The 18,859-nt window shown below is 37.3% G+C and overlaps 1 protein-coding gene across 1 annotated transcript in view; it reads right to left on the bottom strand.

Moving 5' to 3' along the window:
* LOC103140572 (cadherin-18-like) overlaps positions 1–18,859 on the bottom strand; it is a 29,306-nt gene that overhangs the window by 7,883 nt on the left and 2,564 nt on the right. Inside the window, exons 2-4 of the mRNA XM_016673214.1 lie at positions 4,717–4,884; positions 3,615–3,802; positions 1,748–2,001 (exon numbers count right to left, since the gene is read on the bottom strand). Coding sequence (XP_016528700.1) covers positions 1,748–2,001; positions 3,615–3,802; positions 4,717–4,858 — 584 coding nt within the window. The 5' untranslated portion in view covers positions 4,859–4,884. The remainder of the gene's footprint in view (positions 1–1,747; positions 2,002–3,614; positions 3,803–4,716; positions 4,885–18,859) is intronic.

Below are 18,859 nucleotides of genomic sequence, written 5' to 3'. Positions count from 1 at the left end.
TTTCTGCTGCAGCAATCGAATAATAAAGAGAATCCCGTTATGGAATGACAGTGGGTATATTTTCTTGCAAATAACCCAATGATACATCAACCACCAACAGGTTATGTCTTTCTGTTCATAAATCTTAAATGCTTTTTATGGACCCTCTGGCCTCTGCAGCACCGCTAAACATACCAAATAATCTCCCATTACACGCTGCAGCAACAGAAGACTGTTTCTTATTGATATAAGACCAATGCATTACCTCTTAAGGAGTATCAGGTTCACAACTATTCCATCAATTTTGTCAAGAACATGAAGCAAATTCAAATCATTACAGGCGCTGTAGTTGCTGGAGTGTACTGCCAAGGAACAAGGCACCTGTTCAGCACGCTGCCTAAGGCTAGCATGAATTTTTATTTTTTCCTCCCCCCATTTCCCACCAGCATACAAGCATCTGTTTAGAGTGCATATAAATGTGCAGAGTAATTGTCTTGCCTCAGGTTACTTCTCAAGCTTGCAGGAAAAATAAGCAGATTCCTGGTGAAGCCAAAAAACTAACATGATTTACAGGGAACACTGCAGAACTCCCTGTGAACCCTCTGGATGATCTGGAAGTTAAATAAAAGGGAATATAACAGTAAAGAATTTATTTTATAACATTACAAGTTTTACTTCACTGAAAAACAATGACAAATTTAGAACCTGTCAAAAAGAAGATCCTGTGCGAAGCCAAGATGATGTCACCAGCTTGAATTTATCAAAAAATACAAAGGGAAGCACAGTTTGGAGGAGAAAGTACAATTTTAATGTCAAAGTCACTGAAAACATGGCGTACAGGAGTAGACTATCAAAGGATGATGAAACTGTCAGGTACTGTGTCACACCTATGTTCTGTTTTTTAAAAATGATTTTCAGAAACTAGAAATGTTTTTCCAAGACAGACAATTCCTGTTTTGTTCCCGACTCATTTACTTCTCTGAAATTCATCATCTGGAGAACAACTGATGCAGAACACCTTGTAAGACTGAAGAGAATAAAACGTCTATTCACATTTTACATAAGCTACAAAAAAAAAGCTATAAGGCTTATTAATAAAGTGGAATATCAGGAACCAACTAATACACTTTTAAATTAGAGTAATATTTTAAAATCTAAAGTCACTGAATATGACAATAATCCTAATGCTTTATACGTTGATGTAAAAGGCTTCAATGAATAATTTTGTATTCAGAAATTATTAAGATGTCAATTAAAATCTGGATGTTTCAGTGGAATAAACGGAATGATGATCTCAAATTAGGTGCTTTTGTTAGTGAGCTTTAAAAGAGCCTTAAAATGTTGAATTATAAATGTTTATACTGTTATGATGTATACATACATATTGTGTACCCATGTTTGTATTTGAGAGTGTGTATTTATGTGTATATATATTCTGGGGAGCTGGGATTTTTTAAAAATCGTCCATTGCTGAAAACATCCTGCAAGTGTGAGCTTTGGTTATATAAAACTATTTTTGAGATAAAAATAATCTGTTTGGTTCACATATCCTCCAATCTGCAAATATTTAAAATCAAATCACCCAAATGCTGTTTATCTGCTGCAAGTCAGCAGAAAAAGTGCTGAGCCTCAAAATAACCAAACTGCTTTATCAATGCTGGGCTTTCTTTGCGTTTGCAGTGTGTAAGTCTAAAGGAACAAACAATAAATTTTTCAGAAGTTTTTGCTCAGACTGTACGCTCAGATTTAATGTGACCGAGTCTCCTACCTCACAGGACTGTTTCTGCTGTCTGGATCCCGGGCCGTAACCGATCCCACTTCAGTTCCACTCGGTGAGTTCTCGTAAACATCCAGGATATAATAATCCATAGAGAAGACGGGGGCTTCGTCCACATCGCCCACTGTGATTTTAAGGGTAGCCGTGTCTTTGAAAGCGCCCAGGTAGGAAAACCGTGGATCCACATGTGTATTCACTCCTTCGATGTGCAGCATGTAGGTCTTCTTCCTCTCATAGTTCAGGGGCTGCAGGGAAAATAAAACGACACTAAACCTTTGTTTGTGGCACAAAAGAAAGCTGTGAGAATTCTGTATAAAAATGAATGCAAGAGAACAAACAAACTGTCAACTCAATCAAATACCTTGAAACTAAGTGATTTGGTAAAGACAGAAAGAGACTATTGGCAATTAATTGACAAAAGTTCTGCCTTAAGCTCAAGTGACAGAAATAAAGGAAGGAAATGTGATTTCAAAGCAAACCTGCTTTAAAACAAATGTGCATTTTAGTGCATGGAGTAAAATTATGGATTTTTTGAATGATAAGTTGAAAATGTTCTACCATAAATCAATTCAAAACACTTTATGAGGAAAAAATGCTTAAGTCAAACACTTTTGAGGTAAAATGAGAATGATCTACTGTTTGCAACTCATATTTTAATTTACACATTTTTTTTATTTTACAATTGAGGAAGACACAGGTTGATTCAAGATTAAATGGTAAATGTAAGAGAATGTAGATTAAATTAATAATGAAATGTGTTGTATTCAAGTGAATAAACTGATTGAAGTGTACATATTTCTTTTGTAAAATGGCTGCCACTCAGGATGATATTTCATCAAAATAACCTTTAAAGAGTATTTCACTCGCTGTGTGAACATTGTAGGTGTCTTATAAAGCATGTCAGATCCAAGAACATTTGATAAGCACAATATGAGGACCTCACCATGGTGTGGATTCTTAACAAGGCGCTATTGGTCAAAACTAAATGAAAAAAACAACAAAAAAAACTCATATACCAAGAGCACCACCTGGGAACATTCATTTCTAAGTCAAAATTGTTCATCATGTGCTCTGAAATTCTGAGAAATACTTTCTCCTTGAACTTGACAGAACTGGTTTGGAAAACTGATGGACAGACAGATGGATTCGGAGAGCAGCCGGTGTTTGTGTGGCTGAGGGACAAAGCCACAGATGAATGGCTGAAATCTGGGGATATGTGAAACCCCCTCTTAAAACGCTTCCGGCTATTTTAATAGTTCAAACACCAAATATCCCCCAGTAAAGCATTAATACACTCTATGGAAACCATGTTAACATTTCTTGTTTTCCCACGTCCACTTAATCAGCAATAAATGGTCAAGTAGCATTGGACCCAGGTATTTCATTTGAAAATTTTAGATATCCTAATACAAGAAATCCACAAATAAGTGACTCTACAAATACTGAACCACAAATAAACGGGGATCCAACATACAAAACGAGAACATTTAATTAAAATGTAAAAGTATATCTCCAAGACTCTTGTAAAAAAAATTACTACTTTCTTCTTGTGGTCAAAAATCTTACACTACAGAGTATTTAAGCAACTTTTCATTTCAAAAATCTGATAAAATTTCTTTTACCATCCAAGTACAAATAGCCACAGTACATTTTTATTAGACGTCAGAGTAAAAAAAAGAACCCAAACTGTACATACAGCCTGTCCTGACATGATGGGCCTGACTTTAAAGTCAGCACAGATACTGAAGGCTAAAACTTTATGGTTCTGGGTCAAATTATCCCTCCAGGTATTTGTGTCTCCATAAAAACTTCCTTTCATTTGATACCTGTAAACAAACCATGGACACCAGCCGCTTACCTTTCTCAGGCTGATGATTCCCTCCTTTGTGTCTCTGTCTGTGGATATGGAGAACATGTTGGCGCCCTCCGAGTTGACGATGCTGTACCTAATGTCCGCGTTAACACCGAGGTCTTCATCGTTGGCTTTGATCTTCCCCACTGGTTTCCCAACTTGAGCAGATTCTGGGACATACAGCTGGTAATTTTCTGTGAATGAACATCCATTTATATTCACTTAGAGAAAGAAAAAACAAATCAACTTAAAAATCTCTACTGCACCAAACAGTTGAATATCTATCTGACTGTTTACCGAAAAGCTTGGCTAAGCAGTTTGACTCTGTCACTATTTGTTCCTGAGGGAATGTCATTAAAAATACTCTGCAGTGCTTCAATTGACATTAAGCGCTAAACTGTGGTTGATAGCACTGCAATGAAGCAGATATTTATTCAGGGAAATGTTGATGGTTCTTTGCTGCAGAATAAATGGGAAGCTCGTTGCTGAAGGGCAATATTCTTGATGATGCTCTGTCGTTACTTACATTTTTCATTATAATCGAGAGAATTCAGCCTGGAAAACAGAGTGGTTTGAGCAATATTCATCTGGTTTTGCAAATTATAGAAAACAAAATAAATTTAGACTTCTGAGTTCAAAAGTTTTGATAAATTACAATAAGAATTACTGACTGATATTATTCATTAATGTTCATGTTCTTCAGCAAAAAGCTGCTAGTCACTCTGTCCCTATTACTGGAGCTTGTTTCTTGCTTAAATTAATTTTTAAACTTTTTATTTCAGAGGCGATCCTTTCATCTTTTACCGATGAAAGGATTGCACGGTTTGTAAAAATACTTTTTAGGTTATAAAACTGCACCAGGTAATTCTTGTTGAAAACTTCTTTCAGCTCAAGGCTGGAGATGTTTCAGAGCGGTGCCGTGCTCGGTTTGACAACAAGCATGGCTTTGAAAAATGATTTTAAGCAGGAAGGGAAAAGCAGAAAATACTTCAGCTCAACCATAAGCTTCACATATCCAACCTAAATGGGACAATTTCTTCAAGTTTGGTAAGCCACGTATAGAGAAATCTGCTTTTTTTGTTGATAACTCCACTGTTACAGTACTTACTTTGGGGAAACTTGGGTGGGTTGTCATTGACGTCTGTCAGGGTGACGTTGATGGTGGTGGAGCCAGAGAGCCCTCCAACTTGGCCTGCCATGTCTTTGGCTTGAATCACAACCGTATAGTGTTCTTTGGCTTCTCTGTCCATTTTTGGTAAGGCGGTTCTGACAATTCCTGCAAATTTAATGCAAAAAAGCAATTTAAGATGATAAAGATAACATGTGGAACATCTAAACATTCATTTGTTGTTTGAAAATTGCAAGACCAATGCACCCCCATTCTGGTTCTTATGAAGGAGGTTACAGCTTAAACTCTGCTTATGTGATATGAATTTGTTCATTTATGTCAGGTCATGAGGATCCATGCACTACAGTCTGACTCCCATTCAAAAGAAGAGAAAACCTGAGTCACTTCAAGAGTCGAGGAAGAAAAAATAATTACTTTTTTGTAAATAGAGTATCTGAGATCAACTAAAGCCTCGTTTCACACATTTCCCACAAAGGAAACAAAAAACGGACCCAAAAGATTCTGTAATAGAACAGAGTGAATGAAAAACTGGGCCATGCTTTAGAGAGTCTAGATAAAGTTAAAAGGTTCATTTTCATAATTACCATCCAGACTGAACACAAAATAAGACGGTTAAACGTCGGAGCTTTGTGCATTTTGCATCTATCTACAAGTTTTGGGGTGTACATTTTCACAAACTATGATTTTCGAATCATCAAATGTATTGAATAAGTTACTATACAGTGATTAACACTGTGTTACTGCTCAGAATATGATCAACACATAATCTGGTAACAGGTTAATAAAACTCATCCATAACTGTATTCCATCTTTTCGTCACTTCCCTTTATTTTTCCACTGCAGTGTAATGTTTCATGCTTGTTTGCCGTTTTATGTTTTCATCATGCAAATCAATTTAATTTGCTTTATTGACATGTGCAATACAAATAAAACCCCTTGCCTATTGTAGAATTAAAATGTAGTAAAAACCTGGTGACAGCAGCAGAGAAGCTGCTGTATTTTAGGAGAAGATTTTTGGTACATATAAAAAAATAAAAACAAAATTCAAACTTTACATTCAGGTTTTAACAGAATGCTAATGGATCATTTATATACTAAAACTATCAAATTGATACTGGGGGTATCTTCTTTTTTTGATGAATAAGAATATTATTTTTATTATCATAAAAGAATAATAAAATATATGTGTTAATATACTGACTGTATATATACTTCACATTTTGTAAATAATATTGTTCGTAAGACAGATATTTCTTTCCTCCCAAATTTTCAGGTTTATTTCATAGTACTGAATGTAATAATGAGCCTCTTTCATCTTTAATTCTGTAGATCCTTGATCGCCTTTTCCTTCCGATTCTATTACAGCTAAATATGCTTTGCAATCTTCAATCATATTATACTGTAACACCCTGAGGCTCTTGCACTATCACATTTATTCATAATGCAGAAAACAGGATGCTCAGCCGTGAACCTTCATAATATGATATACGATTGGATCTCTGACTAAAAAGAAACCGTCCCTGCGACACAGCAGGAGCCTAAAACAAAAGATGAGTTTGCTCCCTGTGTTGACTTTTTAAATAAGGGTTTTGTGGCACGAGTGGCCTCTATTTGCAGAAACCAGACAGGAAATGGGCAGAGGTGCAGCAGGATCTTATAAGGTCAATGTGTGCTACTTTATGTCTTCCAACAACTGTTAACAGGGGAATTTACAGCCTTGGCTTTTGCACAAAAAAAGAAAGAAAAAAAAACACCACATAGGACAAGAATCCATATGTTCACACTTGTTTTGTTGTAAATTGTGTTTTTGACTGGCGCCAGGACATTGTGGTCACCGCTGACCTTGTGCCTGCAACAGATTTAGAGATTATACAGAAACATTGAGACCTTGAGGTAAACAAAACACGGATACAATGACTAAATGGATGTCAGCGCACCAAAACGTGTAAAAAACTATAGACCATAAATCTTTTCTTATTGGTATGTTGATAATTATGTGAGAATAATTATCACAAACATTCTAAGAATCCTGAAATATTATGGTGACTGTATGATGTTTTTATGACTTTGTACTTTTGTGGTTTTATGAAGTAAAACACTTTGAAGTGCCTTGGAACTCAAATGTGCTGCACAAATACACTTGATTGATTGATTGATTGATTGATTGATTGATCTTGAGGCATAATATTTAGAACTCAGAGCAGAACATTGCAAAGGGATGTTATGACTTGTTCCCCAAAAGTAATGCTCTGATGTTTTATATACAGCCCAGTTTGCAATGTCTTGAACTTGTTACAACCAAAAACCACACAGTTCAAATATTCTCTACATTTCGGTTCCACCTGACTCAACCACGTTTTGTCCCATCTAAGCTGGCTCTCAGAATGGCTTCAAGGCAAAGTTTAAGTAAGATTTCTTAAGGATTTCTGTGTGTAGTAGTAACGGTAGAGCTTACAACCAGCCGTTGTCCATCCTGAGCTGTAGATCACTTCAGGTCCTCCAGAGTTTTCATATTCAACTTGGCTTTTTTCTGATTAACGCTGGTCTTTTTTGAGCCTGTCAGTTTTGACAATACGTTTGATATATTTGAGAAATCAAGCTGATTATTCATACCATTATTCACACCTTACACGATTTCTGCACTTGTATAATATTGGTTAGTCAAAATAGTAAATACATTTTTGTGGCCTTGTTTAGGTCATAATCATTTACAGCATTTGCAATTATTCTTTTTTTTTTTTTTACAATAAAATGAAAGTACATCAAATTTATTAAGATGTCTTTGAAATACTCTGTCAAGCTAAAACTCAAACTATTTCATGGTTCTCCGTTTCAATCCAAGCAGCTTGAATTTCACCAAACCCCATTTAGGAGTTAATGGATTCAGTTTTATTATTTCCTGTACTTCACAAAAGAGCCAGACATTGGCGTGTTACACAATAGATCATTTTCCTCTCTTGTGCTTTCAGGACTCTATAGACAGAAAGTAATCCTTTCGCATCAGGCTGAATAATCATTAAAAGTGGGTCAAGAAGCCAGGCAGGCAACAGTATTAAGATCTGAGGTTACACATCATCCGTCACGGTGAGGCTGGCTGACGTCCAGGCCACTGATAGTGAACCTGGATTTACCAGGAGGTAATCAACAGAAAGGGCTAAATATAGGTGGTGGATGTAGGTCTGTCTAAACAGAAAACTTAGAAAGCTGTAATCAAGATTTCACCTGTCAGATGAATTTGCAATTTTAATGTAACCTTTCAAATATAAACCTGTCAAGTTGAAGATATTCCAGCAAGTGAGCAGTAAACAGAATTTTCTACTCTTGTATTAGTACGAATAAGGATTCATCCTCTTTATGATACAATAAAAAGGGGGACTGGAGTGCAGCTGATGAAAAAGACAAGTTTTCAATATAAAATGAGACAAAACACTCCATTCATAAACTTCTACCTCAAGGCCACAAGTAAAACCAGAGGCTGCATTGTGTAAAATAAAGAAATAATAGGTTGAACCACTTTCGCTCTTAATAAAGTCCATGGAACTATATGGTGGCAGTTCATTCTCAAGTAGCAACAACTGCTTTAACAGTGTGGTTCTGTGCATATTACCTCTGCTTGAGAAGATACAGCAATAAGTAGGGCAGCAAAGGAAGCTGCTTTTATTTCAAGGCATGTGACAGAATTTAATTTACTTTGGCCTACAAGGAGAATCCTCACTAACGAAGGTTGATTTTTGTAGTCAACTGCAGATCCATTTTACTTTCTGATTCACACTGCAAGACAAACACAAACTTACCAAGCATTTAGGTCAAGCTTACAAACAGAAAACAGAAAACTAAAGAGATTGAAAGAAAAAAAGACCTTGACATTTCCAAATCAGACATCCTAACTTTTACAACTACACCCTAAAATCCTGTTAATGAACTTCATAAAGGATCCAAGACAAGAGGCAGCCATGGAAAAGACAGAACGCTCCATCCAGAGATGATCTTAAACCTGAGCTGAGGATAAGACATTAAACTTTTTTATGCTTCATTTTCATTATGTTCCCAGAACATAACAAAAATGGTGTCGTACCCTCCAAGATGTGGACATACATTGCAAAAACATGACATTTTACCAACTAATTTTGGTCTAGTTAGTTTCCAGCGAAAATATCAAGTACATGTGAAATAAAACAAAACTAACTTTAAAGTAACTTTTCAACCAGACATAGGAGCTTATTTTAAGTAAATAATTCCTTAATATTGATGAAAAATGATGATTTCATTAGTTTATAGAAGGAAAGTCTGAAGACACAACCCATCCTTTAATGACACATAAAAACAGCAAATTATTACTGCTGGAGTTGGTAAAGTTCAATAATGTGAAATTCTCTCATACGTTCAAGACTTTGATAAACTGACAGACTGAAAGGGTAATGGCTTCTAAGAAAAAGAAAAGATGCAATGCTTTATATAATACAATGCAGTTTTTCCAACTCCCACAGGGAATGAAAACACATTTTCAACCAAACATTTTCAAGACTCACAACCTGAGTAGCGTATTGGCGTCAAAGCGTTCTGCTGAAATGCCAGGTCTCAGCAGGGATCTGCTGCTGTTCTTTGTTCCAAAAACTAATCAAAGTGCTGCTAACAACTTTCCTGTAATGATACAAGCCCTGCAAACTGCACTGAGAGTCCCTAGTTATTACCCTCAGCCTTAGCAACATTTGACCTTAAGTCCTTGAGACACACTACTTGGAAAGTGGTCAAACTTTTTGAGTAAAATCCACTCTAAGATGGACGACCTGACCTTTCAAATTTCATATTACCTCTTTGTTCATAAAGGTGTGACATTCCTGAACAATATTTCACAGCTGGAACCAAACCAATAAGCACATACAAAAAAAAAAAAAGAGATTTTCTTTCTGTGGCTACGAGAATTTTGCTTTTATCCACCAGCAGAGAGAATGACCAACTGTGAGCCACACAAAGTAAAACAAATAGTCTTAAAGGTTTTCACACCTTCAGACTTTTTCAGACTTTTTTCCATGTTGAATCCCAAAATGTACACTGAGAATCTAGAAGATCAGCAGCACAGCAGGTCAGGGAGAAAGATGAGGAGACGCTCGAATTAGAGATGTTTTTAAAACAACATCGCAGGTGGAGAGTCTACTGACGGGACGTCTAAGAGTTTTTGGTTAGGAGGAAAAACATTGCAAGACGAAAACACCACAAGCTAAAAATGTAGAAAAGGTTTCTCTCATTAGATGAGACTCAAATCTACCATGTTTGGTTTGTGTGGTGGATATATTAAACTGCATATTTCCCAAAACAAGTGTTGCAACAATTGAAAAATAAAAAAATACTACGAGGTGCTCATATTACATTCTTTCACATCTATGATTATAACATTGGCATCACTCTCTGTGTCCTTTAATGTGTTTGGTACAATTATGTGTGTCGAGTATGAGAATCCACTGCAGTTAAATTAAATCCAACATTCTGGATGTAATAAAGTATATCATATTTTTTACCGTGCAATATTACTATTGTATTCAATGATATGAAGTGTTTTCATCTGGTTTCTAGTACAAATATCTTAATACACTTGAAATAAGACAAAACTAATTGACAGGAAATTTTTCAGCTAGATATAGGAGCTCGTTTTACATAACTTTCATTAAATACATTAAGGCATTTTCTCATTTTACAAGTGAAATATTCTGCCAGTGGAGCTTTTCATCAACATGTAAGGAATATCGACTTGAAGACAGTTGTGTCTCATTTCAAGTGAACCAAAAATACTTGATAAGATTTTGTGTTTTTGCAGTGTAAGCAGATAATTCAGGCTCCATACCTGAAAGGACTTGTAGCTGTAATGCTTGTGTAAAGTATTGACTCAGGGGTCTGAATACAAAAGCACCTTTCACACTTTGGAAAAGACTGATTGATTGGTGTTGGTGTGTCACAGAAAATGCAAATGACACTGAAGTTCAAGGGGTTTGAATACTTTTAACACTGTAAAAATGTCATCAAGGTTTGGTTGCAAAGTTTTCTCTGCAGCCTCTTCATTCGTAAATCAAATTATCTTCCAACACTGAAAAAGTCACTGGGGCATTCTTAGGAAGGAAGCAGGAAACACACATCAGTGTTCTGACACAAAGATCAGACCTCTGATCTCTCTTCCCAGCTCAGCTCTGAGCCGCATCGCCTCAGACCGTCTCTCCTAAATCTCTACGGTGCCCCAACGTTAATTCAGAAAATAATTGAGAAAGAGCCGACTTCCATGAACCTGGCCTCATCTGACACGGTGAGGTGGTTAGCCTTTTCCTCAACCTCCTCAGTCTATTATAGTCGATACTATCGCACTATCCACCTCTTTGTCTGGCGGGAAACTTCTAAAGGAGAACAATCTCCCAAGTGAACAAAAAGGATTATAGGAGATTACTAAAGCACTCTTCAATCTCCAGCTCTAGGAATCTTGGTTTTTTGGCTCATCTAATACAGTCTTCATGCGAGTACAGTTGGAGTTTGAGGGGAAAATGTTGGATGAAAGCAGCAGCTGAATTTAAGAAGTCATGAGAGCATTCTCCTCCTAACAGGTACAATAAAGACATTTTTATACAGTTATTATATAAATACAAAGCCAGGAGAAGTGAGAGTCTCTGAAGATTTATTCCTCTTTTTTGGCTTTTACATCACACTTAAATGTTTAAAATAGAATAGAATAGAATATTGATCTCCAATAATAAATCATTTACTAGTTAAGCTAGGTGTTAAATATTAATAATACAAATATAATAAGCGATGAAATTGGTGAAATACATACATATACCTAAGAGTGACGCAAGTATTTCAAATGACTGAATATAAATAAAATAATAAGCTTGCACATGCAATTATGTTCATCTATAAATAATCTATAAATGACTGCAGAGAAAATTTGATCCGAGTTAGGATTAAATGAACTACAAACTGCACTTTTTCAAAAGAATATTTCATGTACAATGTGCAGAAATAAGGTTCAGTTGCCTATTCAAAGTGAAATACCATTGAAAAAAGAAACCATTAAAAAAAGGAAACAAGGATGTACACCAAATAAAAAGACACTTTTTCCCTCACTGTCCAAAGTTAAATCAACCAAACTTCTCTTTTAGATTTGTTAAAATTACTACAATTATTTTAATTTGCTAATGAGAAAAAGTAAATGTCAGATATTTATTTATTAGTATCTAAAGAAATCAGTTTATTTAATCACTTTATTTATATACTTTATCAGTGAGACAAACTACTTAGAAAAAGGTCGATTTTTTACAGTAAAATCCACATCAAGATGGACGACCGGACCGTCCATCCCTCTCTGTTCATCAAAGTGCAAATGTCGTCTGGAATCACTTTATAAACAATTTCAATTAAATCGACCAAATACTCTAAATAATCTTAGTTCTCAAACATTGCATTTAATTCAGTTTATTCAAATTTGTTTAAAAGGTTTTCTATCCCTGGATTGCATCAAGTCCTTGACTTGTGCCATTTATTCTTCCTGGACACGAGACAGTATATAATCGATTGCATCGTGTCATTGACTTTAGAGAGATCTTTTATATTAAAGCATGTGGTGACAGTGGGGAGGAAAAACTCCCCTCACACAGGAAGAAACCTGAAGAAGAACCAGAACCTGGCTACGTGTCAGCAACCGTCTGCCACGTCTGACAGGGGGTTAGAGAAGACAGCAGATACTCAAAAAACAGAATAACTGATGGTGGTAGTTTCTATGTTAATGGAAAGTAAAATGCTAATAACAGGAGAGGGAGAAGGTTTAGTTGTTCGCAGCTAGAACCTCCAAGAAAGCATCACAGCCAAACAGAATGCAGGGACATTACTATGAGAAGTCTGTGGAAGAAAACCCAAAATGTTTGACATGTTGAAGGCAATTCTACCAAATACTGACTGACCAACACGTTTGGTCTGATCAGACGGTGAGGATAAAAGGTGTGTTGTTCTGTTGGGTTTATGCAAACTTATGGTTTCAACTGTGGATAATGTGCCATCCTAATACCTTTAAACCCTTTAAGCAATTCTAGAAAATAAAATAAATTCCTCCACAGTTATGTTAAAGACGCATAGCTGGTTACTGTAAACACTTAAAGTTTTGCTACTGCTACCAAGAGAGGTACAGTTAGTTTCTGGGTTTAAAGGACAATTCAGTTTTCAAATCAAGCCGGGTTGTTTAGGATTACTTTTATTCTTTTTATAATTTGAAAGTGCTGATGTGATTAAAATTTTAAAACAAAATAAACCTGTAATGGGTAAAATATATTTTAGTAGTAATAAGTCTTGGAAGGAACTGCTTGGACTACATCACCAATGATTGGCGTCGGGAAAGATTTTCCTTGATTTAACCAGAGCAAACGCTTAATCCACTAAGTGCAGAAACATCCTGATCTGTGTCAGCTCCTTCAATAAACTCAAACACTCACAAATCCCAGATCAGCAGTCAAATTAGCCTATTTAGGATTGAAAGGGGACTCTGGGCTTCGGTAATGTAGAGAGTCTTTGCATGCGCGGGTGTGTGTGATGGAGTACAGATGTGAAGCGCGGTTAAGGGGTATTCGAGCGTGAGTCTTGAGAGGAACAGCCTTGATGTCTCGGCGGGTAAGTGACAGATGCACAGTGGTGAAGGGGAAGACAGGAGTTATGGCCAAACTATAAAAAGGATGAATGCAGCACCACGTCTCAGATGTGCTTTCAGCTGAGATATAGAAAGTGCTTCACCAAATTCCGCTGGCTTGCAGTTTTGAGATTTGCAAACCATGTAATCAAGTAAATCCTCTGCAGTGAATGTTGTTGAACACAGTTTGAATGTCACTAATCTTGCTACAACAGCCCAGTTATATTTGCAAATACAATATTTCCTCTGGACTGGTTTGCATTCGTTGGTCGTCACTAATTCTCTGCTCTCCTTGTGCGTCGCGATGAGTCTCAACATGTACTGCAGGCGGCAAGTTTATGGATCTTCACCCAAAATGATGATTTTTAACCGTTTTTCAAAACTACCCTGATTGAATATGCAAAAAAAACAAACTTTTACCAAGTATTGGTCTAGTTTCTTGAGCAAATATCTTAGTGCATTTGAAATAAGGCAACTTGAAAGTAACTTAAGCAAGAAATGGGAGTTTGTTTTAAGTCAGCAATTCCCTAATATTATTGAAAAACTATTAGTTCCACTGACAGATTACTTCACCTGAACATGAAAAAATGCCTTTTTGAAAGTGTGAAAATCTGCCAGAGGAACTAGCAATTTTTCATCAATATTAAGGAACTAATGACTTATAACAAGCTCCTATATGATGCTGAAAATGTACATATAAGTCAGTTTAGTCTTATTTCAAGTGTACTAAGATATTTACACTAAAAACTGGACCAAATACTGAGTAATATTTGGTGTTTTTTCCAAAACTGAAGCACCAAATGAAGTAAACTAAATGATTTGATTTACTTTCCAATGATGATTCCTAAGGAAAACAAACAGCAATCCCTGCAATGCCAGCCAATAGCATGTCAAGTAGCATTGCACTTTTTTATTCCACCATCCCAAACTGCGTTGTCTTCTGCATATTATAGATATGCTCAACAGAATGAAAAAAATACAAATAAAGAAATTAACAAATTTTATGTGAATAATTCGGTGTTACTTTCCACAGAGAAATCAAATTGTGAATAGGTTGGAGATTGCTGTATGACAAAACAATTCAACTTATGTTTTATCACACCTCAGAATTGAATTTATTTATTTTTTTAATTCAGGGTTTTCTCCATACATGCATTTGGTGTAAGAGTTTGTTGGTTTTTGAGCAATGGCCACATCCTGTGTGGGACCGCCTTCCCAGTCCAGGGTTTACACATGAGTCTTGCTTTTGTTCTGGGGTTGAAATGCACACTTTGCTCATCTCTGAAACAAAAATCTGTTCCTGATTATGGATTATCATACTCCCATTAAGCTTTTGGAAAATAAAAGGCGGATCGGCTTGGTTCTCTTCCTGACATGTTGACTGATGATGTCACACAAGGAATGTTTATTTGGGACGTTTCCTTAAAGCATATCTAAAAATGTTTGTTTTTTCATACACTGTAAGTTAACGTGTGGTTTCAAATGTAGTTCAGGCAGCCAAACAGAGAAACTGGAAGCTGAAACTGTTCATTAGCACTGACTGAAGGAGTTGAGTTCCCTGCTCGGCTGTCACCTCTGCCTCGCCCACTTTTCTCTTCCCCAGTCGGGTTTTTGGGAGTCTTTCTCGAATGCAAATCAGCATGTGCAAACCAACGTTCAGGACCGCTGCCTTCGCTCGCACCACATCCTGCCTACCAGCATGACTGATTGGACCCGAGTCACAGTACCGGGCTCTAATCAGGCGCCAACAATCAGCTGCACCTGCTGCAGAGAAGTGCAGCTAATCTGTCTGTCAGGGTGGCTGTGGTTTCATGTGAGCAGCTTGCTATCATGGCTCCCGGTGTTTTATGTTGACTCGCTGGTGATTACAAGTCACCAGTTTGGCCAGTTATAGTGACTGGTTTTTGTTTTTATTTTTCTGTGAATTTAGCTGCAGCCGTTTGAAGCGCAGTGCTGACACTGTATTTGTGCAAATCGGTGTGTTTCCTCAGTGAGCTTTTTTTAGGTGTTGGGACACTGGATTTATGCTGGGACTGCAGAAAAGACCAAATCCTGTTCAGTCCCCTGTTCTAATGCAGATGATGATGTTTGGTCAAGCTGCAAGGCTGACTCTCCCTGAAGTAGTTTAATATCATCTAGCACTTTACATGTTTATTCATTAGAAGAGGAGAGAGAAAGGTTTAAAATTGCACAAGCGTTTTGTCGACAGTGGGTCCCTTTTAGGACAAATTTCCTCTTTTTGAACAGGTGAGGCCTTCCTTTTCATATAAAAAAGTACTTGTATTTTCATAACTATGTACATTTGATCAAATAAAAGTTCTTACTCAGAAGTAGATGTCTGTGTAAATAAGTGAACCATGTTACCAAGAAGAGATGACAAGAAAAAAAAAATAGTCTGGAGAAAGAAGCTGGAAAACAATTAACCTAAACCTTTTTATGTAAATTTTTTTAAAAATCAGGAATAAAAAGTGTGAGTAATTTTTCAGACACATTGTTGAATCTGTTATGAAGAATCACAGCAGTTTGAAAGCAAAAGTCCTGGGTTTGAATCCCGGCCACGGGTCTTCCTGAGTGGACTCTTCCTCTCCTCCCTGTGGGTGTGTATATATGAATCAATAGAGCACCTCAAATATTGTGAATGCTTTCTGCAGTGAACAGAGGCCAGCGTAAATTGTTTTTTTAAAAGTCCACAGCCGTATATGTTCTGACAGTCTCAAGTCAAAGGACTATACTTTCCCCTCTTGGCTCCTCAATAATTTCCAATACAAGCATCACTGGCTACACGCCAGCTGAAGGTCTGTGCCATCTTCACTTAGGTCCATAATAAATTCAAACGTATCCCAAGTTTCCGCCTGTTTCTGCATTTTAGATGAAACCATCACAGTCCTGTCAGTTGTGATTCCATCATGGCTTTGGTTCTTTTTCTTGTAGGGATGAGAAAATGCCTCCGTGTGATTTCAGCCGTAATTATAAAGAAGTATGAACTCATTTCTTCTCACCCTTTAGCACATCTGTAAGTGACTTTGAGATGTCAACCGTCTAAAAGAATTAGCCTTTGATTTAGCAAATAGGCCCGTTTGACTGTTACACAATTAATGTCTGCTAATCAAACTGAGGCAAAAATTATTATTAGCTCAACGCATTCTGAAAACATATTTTTTATTTCAAACAATAGATAATGGGCACATCATATAATGTCACAATTTACCACTGCTACACAAAATTGTGAACAAAAATACCATTTTGGTCCAATTTCTTTCAAAGTTTGTCTTTGTTCATTTTCTGAAGTGAGCAGCCTTCTGAAAACACTGACTGAACGTGGAACCTTTTTATTCCGTGGGCTCTAATTTGCAGCAAGTGTGAGAAAATATATTCAGTATATGCAGTGTTTTAAAATGGCATTGAGAAAGTTCCCTTACAATATATTGTCATTTCACAGCATCCAGGAGGGAAAGTGTGAATGAATATCTGGGTGCAGACAGGTGCTTTGTGCTTTAAATGAACATGAAAGCGTTGCAACCTTGACTGCAGCTGGTTCCTGGCATGCAATGGGAACAAAACAAATAAAAAAAAAAAAACACCTTGAGCTGCTGATGGTGCAGCATTAATCCCAACACTGTGCATAATGTCAGCATGCAGCAGGAGGAAAGAAAAAAATATTGTTTTTATTGATGCTTGCTGCCTCAGACATATGTGGGTTCAATTCCTTCAACAAAAAACAAACACCCAGTGTTTGCACTGTAAATGCATGCGTCCGTATGGACAGCTAAGTCAACAGCCTTGACAGTCAACCTGGAGACACTGTATGCAAAGCAAAGTGTACATGAGGCAAGGCGTAATTAAACAGTACGCCTTGCCTGGGACACGCAGAGGAAAGAATGGCTCTACAGGGACAGACTTCGTCCACACACACAAAATCAATTCTGATTAAACAGTTCAACGTTACTGCCAGGGATTAAGCTGTTTTCTATGTTAATTTCATTTATAGTGTGACCATAACAGGTGTGGGTTGTGTAAGCAGAGATTCCACATTTCCACTGGGAAGAAAAGATTTACAGTTGATAACTTCAGGGAGTTTCACACTATAGTCCATCTGCCTTGTGCAATAATAATGTTGGATGACATGATGCCAGAAAATATGCTGCAGCATCACCTTATCATGCAGCTTAAACTGTAAGCAAACAAAACCTGCCACAGATTTTTAGGACACGTTGGAAAAACTCCATGACGACGCAGTGACCCAACAATAACATGGATTATTCTCACAGCATCCAGTGCTGTCTGGACTATCAAGATTCCTTCATTCCTTCAACAAACCACATGCTTGAAACTGAAACTGACTGTATTCATAAATGAAGAAAGTGACGTCATGAAAAAAACTAACATATCTTGTCCAGATGATGAAGAACATTAAGTTTAACATCCTTGATCCCAACACACATGGACTACTCAGAGCAAAGTAAAAACAAAACGCACTTCAACCAAATTCCACCTCGTAAGAAGCCTGGACTCATTTTGCTCTTGATTGTGAGAAGCAGCATGTTTTGGTACATATGTCAAGACAGATGTGTTGAATTTTAATTTCCAGCTACTCTGAATTATAAGCCTAAACAGCTGAAAAGCTCACATATGTAAACTGAAGAATGAATCAGAGTTACAGTAGCATCTGCATTGGCTCTTAGCTGCAATAGCTTAACTTCATTAAGCAGCTGCAAGCCATTACGGATATTAAAGCCATATTTAGTGAGCATTTCCAGAGCTGTAATAAACGTTCATGATTGCTTTGGAGATAACTCCATCTCTATTTGTGACATCTTCCCATGTTGAAGAGATCTCTGCCGTTTCATGCAGTTTGTCAGCAGTCAGACACGTCTGCTTCTGCTTCTCCAGTCATTCTTGGATCTGAGGGGATGTTATCACACCAGCCAGGGCAGGAGAAACAAAACTGAGTGAAAGTGGTCACTTTGACTCCTGCTGAGGATTTGGGTCAAGTCCGAGGAAATCCCTTATGTCTTTCTTCAGCGCCATGTGTGTGTGCCAAATGCCATGATTACCTTCTGTGCTTAAATAATCTTCAGTCACTTCTATGTCAGGATGCCAGCCTTTGCTCAGAGGGGAATACGTTGCATGTGTGAGCGCTCATATAGCGCCCCCCGAATAGTCTGTGAATTTCCCATGAAGGTGTCTTTGCAGGTTAAGCATAATGGACGCCGAGTACAGGAGGATGTGAGGACGTGTAAGCATGCTAATGCACCGTGAGACATCTGCAGAAGTGGCTTCATCTCTCCGGCGGGGGGCTGGAACGTGGCGCTGCGCCAGCACAACCGCTTTAATACCCGAGCCGAGCGTGTAAAGCATCAAACCAAAGTGCAGCTCGCCGCATGCGTGCGTCCTCCGCTGACCAACAGGAGTCCGGCTGCTAATTTTAGAGACAAGGCCGGTGTGCCAGTGACAAAAAAAAGGCAGCAG

Source organism: Poecilia formosa, unplaced genomic scaffold (genome assembly GCF_000485575.1).
Source record: "Poecilia formosa unplaced genomic scaffold, Poecilia_formosa-5.1.2 Scaffold72, whole genome shotgun sequence".
Taxonomy (NCBI): Eukaryota; Metazoa; Chordata; class Actinopteri; order Cyprinodontiformes; family Poeciliidae; genus Poecilia; species Poecilia formosa.
Note: the sequence above shows the minus strand (reverse complement) of the source record. Positions and strands in the feature narration are given on the sequence as shown.